Consider the following 8,883-nt stretch of genomic DNA (forward strand, 5'->3'; position numbering starts at 1 on the left):
TATATACAGTAGACTTCATATAGAAGCTACAAGTTTAGATTCAGAATTAGGTATTTATTTTTGCCTCAAATTAAGGCTCTGAAGGGGCACCGCAACTTTTTTAGGGCAAGTTGATAATTGCCTTGGATTTTCACTGAAAAGGCAAGGCAGCACGGCAGTTTGTAATATTTCAAGAGGGCATCATGGCAACTGTTTAAAATTTGAGAAGGGCACCAAGGCAATTTCTCAAAAGTGAAGAAAACACACACAAACAGTCTGATAAATGAGTTTATAATGAAGGGGCAGGGCTGGGGCACCGACGGCAACTACATTAGAGGGCACGGCAAGTGACTGCCTTGGGTAAAGGACATATTTTGAGGGCATTACGGCAGTGGGGATGGGCATCCACGGCAAAATGCCATGGGTGCCGTGGGTTAATGCTCTGCGTGCTAGTCATAGGCTTCAACATAAAAATACCAAGTTTTGAGAAATTTTCTCAAAATATCAAGAGCTATCTTAAGAACTACTTAACCAATACTAGGCTTGTTTGTACTCATTTTAATGCATTTTTCATGCTGATTCCAAATATGGTCATGAAAATTTACATTTCTGAAATTTTTGAATTTAAAAAAAAATTATGAACTTGTCGTCTGCAGTCGACACCCGCGTGAAGAGAGTTCATTCAAGAGCTGCTTTGATTCCATTGTTTGCTTCAAACTGCACCTCTTGTGAAGTTAGTGCGGTACCCAGAGGCATACTCTGGTTCGGGGGTGCCGAAGGACAAGTTGCCCCCTCCCCGGTGTCCCGCCTGCTTGAAATACTGGAACAAAAAATGACCAAAAGTTGTATTGTGCATCATTTCGTAACCTGATTTGAAGCCAGAATTGTTCTAATTTTTGTAGAGTCATTTTAGTAGTGAGTTAGCAGGACGATTTGGAATCTCTCCCCCCCCCCCCTCCTCTGTGAGGAAGGTAGTAGTGCCCCTGGAGTTAAATGTAACAACAAAACTGGCTGAGGTGATGTTTTACACAAAAACATGACCAAGTACATTTTTATGACCCACATAAAAAAATAAAATAAAATAGCTTTCTCATTGTCTCGACGACGCGTGTCTGAAGGAGAAGGAAACATGTGCTTCTGTTCAACAATAACTCGAGGATATATATTCCTATAATGCCAGAGGGGGTAACATTCTGGAAGTTTATACTGTATTTATGCAATTATACTGTCACAATGATGATCTTATCTGATATCTTGCATTTGAAAATTGCAGACTCATATATTGGCTAATGGCTGTTGTAACACTCATGAGTGAATTTTGCACTGTACATGTAAGTGGCGTAGTGTGAGTCATCCTATAGGGGAGGGCACCGACCATGATTGGGGGGGCACCAGGACTGAGTGAGGGGAACAAGCCATTTTTCTGCAATTTTCTAAATTTTCAAATCGATTGGGGAGGCACTTGCCTAGTTCGACGAGTAGGACCCGGTTTTTTATTTAGTTACCATTACACTCTAACTCTGATCGCTCAAGAAGATTAACCACAAAAATCCACTAACCGCCCCTCGGTCACTGGACTTTTGCGATTCGTCTTTCTTGCATCGTCAAATAGTTATCATAGTGTGAAATGATTATAGTCTGGTAACTTAGAAAAAAAGGTCCTACTCGTCGGACTACACTTGCCCCATGTGCCCTATAAAGGTCCATTCATATTACGTCGCAATTACTTTGTGGTGCGTTGCCGTATTACATCATACTGCAAAATACTGCATTGCGGTATCGCTATCAAGTTAAATACATTTTGACTTGGAAATTCGACGAGTTGCGTGGAGTTGCAGCAAAAAGTAATCAATATATCGGCAACGCACCGCAAAGCAATTGCAGCGTAGTGTGAACAGACCTTAATGCTGCGCCACTGCTGTAAAGTGCCCTCAAGTGTATTGTGCAATCCACATTAATCTGGATATCTGAAGTACTAAGTGATGTGGATTTAAATTTGGCTATTCCAGTAGAAATCTATATACCCACTATGGAAGACATGACCTTAATCTTTTACACAGGGAGTGTCAATTTCAAACGAAGTTACCTAAATGGGTGAATCCATTTGAAATTCACACTCCCTGTATGGGAGATTATGGTTATGTTTTCCATAGGGGTGTATGGATTTCAACTGGAATAGCCTAATGCATCATGTAAAATGATCCAGTGTGAAGATGAATCTAGACTAACCTAATTTGCAACGGGTCACAAAAAAGTGACACTAAATCATATTTGTTAGAAGGAGGATGTGATTCAAATGTATAGTATCTTTCCTTATTAGAGCATGGTAATGTTTAAATTTCTACAAATTATTGGTGTGGATGTACGTGATTTTTGTAATTTTGTTGCATAAACATGGATAAAGACCCACTTATTTAAAACGGCTTATCATCGTCTCTCTTTCTTACGAAAAAGATAAAAACGTGCTGTATGATACTAAATTTCAAGGATATTCTTGTGTAAGAGGCAGGTAAGCCACTTCAAAAGTTGAATACTTTATTTATGAGATTCTACTTTCAAGATGACTATCTTATCTGGTATTCATATAATGGCCGAGATGACGCTACCATATCAGCGACTATCTTGTATTGATTTCAATGACTTGTAGGTCAATTATAGACTTGGAAAGAAAACCTGCCACGTGAATGGATGGTCACGATATCGGAAGAATATGGCGCTGCCACCCCACCCCCTTCAGGCTGATCTTCCGGTAGATAGATGGAAGAGTATGGTGCTGCCATCCCACCTCTTCAGGCTGATCTTACACTAGATAAATGAGTTGTCAATTTGTTTTCAATGATATAAAACTATATCCATGGGGTATGCAGGGGCTTTTTTGTAATGGGGTGCATCAACAGTCAGAATCTTTATTGCTGAAGACACACACACACACACCTGTTTGTAAATACGTTCAAACGAGGACCTCGACTTTTGGAGGATCTAACCGAGGACTTACACACCCGCTTTTAATCGACACACCGTGGACCTCACGCAAACACACCAGACAACTTACTATCCAACTGAGACCCGTCCTATACCCGATATGGGGGACCTATCTTATATGCTATCTTATATGCATATTTGCATCATTTACGCCATCCTGGGCATAGTTTCAAACCGAGGACGTCCTCGTTTGGAGGTGTGTCCTCGTTTTACGGTGTGTATCCATATGTAGGTCCTCGTTAGACGGCATTTACAAACGCACCCCCACACACGCCCACCCACTTGAGAGCTGAAGACACACACACCCCCACCTACTTGTAAAAACCTGCAAACATAGATCCAGACCTGCCAACTGTCCCTCATTTTAAGGGACTGTCCCTCATTTGGGGTTTTCCAAAGTCAAAAAGAGGGACAGTCATGCTTTCTGAAAGTTTCAGTGATGGCAAATTTAAATCTTAAGAACAGCAGTAAATGATGCAAATTTCACTTTAAAATTTTGCTATAGCATTCTCTTTAGTCTGTTGTGATAAATTCAGACCTGCAAAACCTTCCCTGAATTCTGAAAGTATTGCACACCTCAAGTCTTTGAATTTGTTGGTAACTGGTTTGTGTACAACTGTACAGATACAAGGTTTTGGTTTCAATGTCCCTCTTTCTGACTTCAGTAGATTGGCAGGTCTTTAAATCTACAACTACTTTCCTTCGTAAATCTAAGGGGGCTGGCATTTTCTTCGGAAGGGGGGTCCCAAAAATACTGGGGGGGGGGGTCATAGAATTTTCAGACCCAAAATAGGGGGGTTATAGAATTATTAAGGGCTGGTGACTTAAAATTTTCGCGCGCTGCGCGCGCATTCTTTAACTTCGCAGTCGAAATGTGCATACAATCTATGTAAAATTTTTACACGCTCCGTGTGCCTTCTTTACACTTACAATAAAAATTTTACCGCGCTCCACACACTTTCTTCACTTTCTTCAGTTTTGACGCTCCACGCCTTTAGTTCCGCAATGAATAATTTTTCTTGAGTCTGTGTAGTTGGAAGGGGGGTCATAAAATTTTTCGACCCGCGATAGGGGGGGTCGTAAAAAATTTTTGCCCGCGATAGGGGGGGTCATAAAAAAATTGACTCCGGTCACCGACATATTTGGGACCCCCCCTTCCGAAGAAAATGCCAGCCCCTAACCATGGACCTTGCACATCCGAAACTAAGCGCCAAACCGTGGACCCACTTGCCTTTTCACCATCCAATGGCGACATGGCCCTATAGAAAACAAGACATGATCGTATATGCATGCTCATTTTGTTTGCAACAAAAAAAGGAGCTGCGGACGTCCTCAGTTGCTGGTCATTGTATTTTTCAGGGGTACATACACACAGTAGCGTAGCCAGGGGGGGTGGCAGGGGCAGAGTGCCCCCCTGACAAAACATGAAAGAAAAAAGTGACCCTCTGACAAAAAAGGAAAGAGAAAATCAAGAGGGCAAAGGAAAAGAAACGGGGCCCCTTTTCCACCAAAATTCAGCCCAATCATGGGCAAAAATAGTGTAAAATATTTTTTTGCACGCTACGCACGCACATTGTACAAATAAAGCCCTTTACATGCTGATAATGGGCAAAAATAGTGTAAAATACCAAATTTATGCTCGCTGCGCGCGCACATCATCCCAATAAAGCCTTTTTTGGAAGCTCGATGACGTACAGTCTCTATGTATTGTATGATGCAATTGCAATTTTTTTCGTCTAGTGCCCCAAAAATTTTATTTTGCCCCTCCTGACCAAACAAGCTGGCTGCGCCCCTGCATCCACACCCCTACATGCACCTTTTTCAGATTTTTGCGTCGGTCGATAAGAGCAAGTCAACTAATGTCAGCAATAAAGAGTTAAATATTATTTATATTTGTTAAAGCGTAATGCAAAATGAAAGTCTTTCTATGTTGTTTACTTCTATTTCATCCTCTTTTGTTCTGTCAATTTCTTCTTCCTCATTAGTTTGGACATTTCGCTAATCAGTTAATCAGCTGTTTTGAGTTAGTGTCCATAATGCATTACCTCTCCATTAGCCTTGGAAGTATAATAACAATATAGATTTCTCAGGAAATGTCTGTTTTGAACCAAAACAAATCTAGATAAAAAATACGGACGTCAATGCCATCGAAACGATGTTATTTTGGTTGTTATTTCTTATTTTTCAGTGCAATGCAAAACCGGTATAACCAGTCATAACCACTCTATTTCTGGTAACTTTATCATTATCAGTGTAAATGAATCTTGATTATTTTAAGATTTGCTTTATGAATATTGGTATACTACATTTTGTACTTTCTATTTGTTATATGACTGCTTCAATTTTCATTAAATTTATGTTGTATTTTTGATTATACAAAAATCTTGATGGACATGTAACATTAACAAGAACAGCCTTTAAAAAAAGATGATGCAGTTAATAAAAGAAGGGTGGAAGTCAATAGGCCTATATAGTAAGCAGGGTGTTTATAGCTAGGATTTAAAAAGTGCCTGCCATTTTCACCAAAACTGCCAGTACAAAATTTGACCCTGAAAACATAAACCAGACCTCTACCCCTTCTGGGGATTCGGTCATTTCAAACAGCTATTGCTATATAGCCTTCATTTATTAGGCTGGCCTTGTTTTGAGTTCACAGAACTTATTTAAGCATTATTTGTAGAATTTGGCATATGTCCCAGCCATTAATTTTGACTGTCCCGGGAGCAAACTGCCTGTCCCAAATGATGGAGAGAGATGAATATAGCAGACCATGGTTCTCCTGATTGCAACATATTAACAGTGATGAGATGTGTACAAGGTCTGAAGGTCATGTTGTTAATTATAATGGTTCAAATCTTATCAACACTTACTGAAATTCAGTATAGGCTGGATTTTGGCAGTATGTTAGTTTCAGGCTTGGTTGGTTTCAGGCTTCACATTTGTCTCCTTGAAGGCTCCAGAAGAGCTATTTAATGCTCTCCTGTAAATTCCAAAAGAGTCCCTTGGCATGGGAGCGTTGTAGTATACTACATAGGCCCAAGTTTCCCAATCATATCTGACCCACTTCTGTAGTGACAAGCATTAATTAAGGAGAAATTATATTTTAATTAATTCTAGAGAATTAATGGAGAAAAAATGGCGACTAAGAGTTAATGGTATGCACATAATTTATTATATAGCACACCAGACAAATTGTCCCAATTTCTCATATGCCATGCAAGTCAACTGTTTTATTGTCTTTTTATGTATTACATTGATAGTTCAATAATCAATTTCATTTCAATGAGACTGAAACAGAATTCTGCTTTTAAGCAAAATTGGTATACGCTACATCCTGATTGAAAAACTGACTTGGATCTTTTTTTCTCTCTCCCCCATTTTTCTTTTTTCTACAGGAAGCGGAACTGGATCGCCTAGCCAAACAGTACGTGTCTGGAGCAGCATAATCACCAAGCCTGCTATAATATATAGTGTATAGAGATTAAAGGGATGGTATTAAATATATACACATAGTAGTTTACATTGTTAACTAAAGATACATTGTTAGTCGGAGTCTATTCTGTTGGGGATAAGAGCAAACATCGTATCTGACATCTGTACACGGAAAGGTTACTGATTCAATATAGCACTAGGATCCACCACATGCTCATCTACTAGCTGGGGCACAGTTCTTTAACCCTGATACATTTTTATATTTATTGAATGACCTTTAAAAATTTGGGTACAAAAACTCATACTCTGCAACTTGAGGTCAAATTTTGCTCTGTGATTGTTTAATTGATGTTATTGAACTATGTCATTGGGATGAGGCCATTGTCATCCATGGTATTAAAGCTGCCTGTCTGGGCAGATATTGCACTGGACTGTTTGAAACATCAAGTTAAAATCTTCATATAAGGCTATTCCAGTTGAAATCCATACACCATATGGAAGACATGACCTTTTAAGATTAAGATGACATGTCATTTTTTTTTTAAGATTAAAATCTTCCACAGAAGTGGGATTTAGATTTCAAATGGAATCACCTATTAGGTAACCCATTTGAATTTCATGCAACAATTTACAACACTGTGAAGTTAGACTTTCACTTTGTATTTGAAAATGGGATATTCCAGTTGAAATCCATAAAAGACATAACCTTAATCTTCCACAGAGGGGGTGTAGATTTCAAATGGAGTTGTCCATTAGGTAACCCCATTTGGAATTCATACAATTTGCAACACCGGTGAAGTTAGACTTTATATTTGAAAATGGGCTATAGTTGAAATCCATACACCTCCTATGGAAGACAATGACCATATCAATCTTAAAATGGGCTGTATGGATTTCAAGTGGAATAACTCCTCTTAAGGAACTCGCAAAGTTAGGAGCATCTTCAAGATCTTGCAAGCAGTCCGGTGTGGTAAATCAAAACCAGCAAAATTTGCGTAACATTTTGCCACCTGTACTTTATTACATAGTATGTTTTTATTTTATATTTGTATGTAAAATTATGAGCGCAATAGTGGGCTTTTACTAACGATAAGACCAGTTGTGTGAATTATCATGCTAAGAGACATTGATATTAACCAATTTAGAACAGTGAGTAGACCATAAAACATAATGTGATTAAATTAAACCGTAACGTTGTTGGGCAGGATATGTTATTGGCTCCTGTGTTAAAAGACACTTTTTGCTGGCATTAATACCATTTACACATAAAAGGTTTTGATTTTGGAAACTGACAATTTCGTTGTGGGCAGGAAAAACCTCCTATGTGTCATTGGCCTCTGAACATGTTTAAAGCAAAACCTATGTTTTAAACATCTTCAACTTCAAGAGCCACAAGTACATAGGAGGTTTTTCCTGCCCAACGACATATATGAAATTACAGAATATGTTCTTTAATATTTAGGCATCTGAATTTAATATGGTTCGTCTCAAAGCCCTTCCCAATTTGAAAACCGAATTCAGAATGCGGGTATTTTAGAGGGTTTTTTTTTCTACTTTTAATCTGTGGGACAAGCTTTTTGACAAGAATATACAACCTTTTCATCTGTCAAGGGGTTTAACTGAGGTTAAGCTATTTTGACGTCTGGCGATGTCAGACGTGATTGGAAAAATATAAAACAGCGGGAAAAAAACTGAAATTCACTCAATCCAGTAGGAATAACGCACAAAAAGCGTGCAATTTTACTAATGCTTGCGGGGGCTTTTAGACAAACTATTAAATTAAGATGGCCTTATCTCCATAATTTTGCACAAATATCATAATGAACATTTGCGTTCCATACTTCCTTGTGACACGTTGTAACCATGGTTTCACAATATGCTACTTTTGGTTAAATGATGTCGCTATATTTCCTTGTTAAAAGCTTTTTTAGTGAAATTTGAATGCTTAAAACGTCATTGTTGTTTGAAATTCTCATGATTACATGAATTGTAAAATGCACAAAGCTAAATTATACCATTGTTACATAACGATGATATCAGTCATTTTTCTAATGTCTGTGCGTTTCTAGCTTCAGTTCTTTTCCCCAGATATTTATAGTAGCACTTGCTGGTTAGTTGCAACTTGCAATATTGGTTTGGAAAAAATACATCTCCCGATATATCTGCCTGGTTGCAGAAAAACAATTATTTTTAGTTACAACCTGGTGTAAAATGAATAGTTCAGAGTGCTATATAAAGCTGGTTTGGTTTGTAATTATTAACAACCTCAGGAGCCTGTCAATCTGAGCTTAATGCTCTCTGTGCTTCAACATAAAAAGTCGCAAGTTTTGATATATTTGCTCAAAATATCAAGAGCTATCTTAAGAACCACTGGACCAATACTAGGCTTGTTTGTACTCGTTTTAATGCATTTTTCATGCTGATTCCAAGAGAGATAATGTCATGTGTTATGGTATCTGCAAAATAAATTTAACTCACTGTACAAACCAA

General features: G+C 38.3%; 1 protein-coding gene across 1 annotated transcript in view; it reads left to right on the forward strand.

The window, feature by feature from the left end:
- LOC140159134 (coatomer subunit epsilon-like) overlaps nt 1-8,883 on the forward strand; it is a 67,832-nt gene extending 58,949 nt beyond the window's left edge. Inside the window, exon 11 of the mRNA XM_072182489.1 lies at nt 6,357-8,883. Within this exon, the coding sequence (XP_072038590.1) occupies nt 6,357-6,407 (51 nt within the window). The 3' untranslated portion in view covers nt 6,408-8,883. The remainder of the gene's footprint in view (nt 1-6,356) is intronic.

This window comes from Amphiura filiformis, chromosome 8 (genome assembly GCF_039555335.1).
Source record: "Amphiura filiformis chromosome 8, Afil_fr2py, whole genome shotgun sequence".
Lineage (NCBI taxonomy): Eukaryota > Metazoa > Echinodermata > Ophiuroidea > Amphilepidida > Amphiuridae > Amphiura > Amphiura filiformis.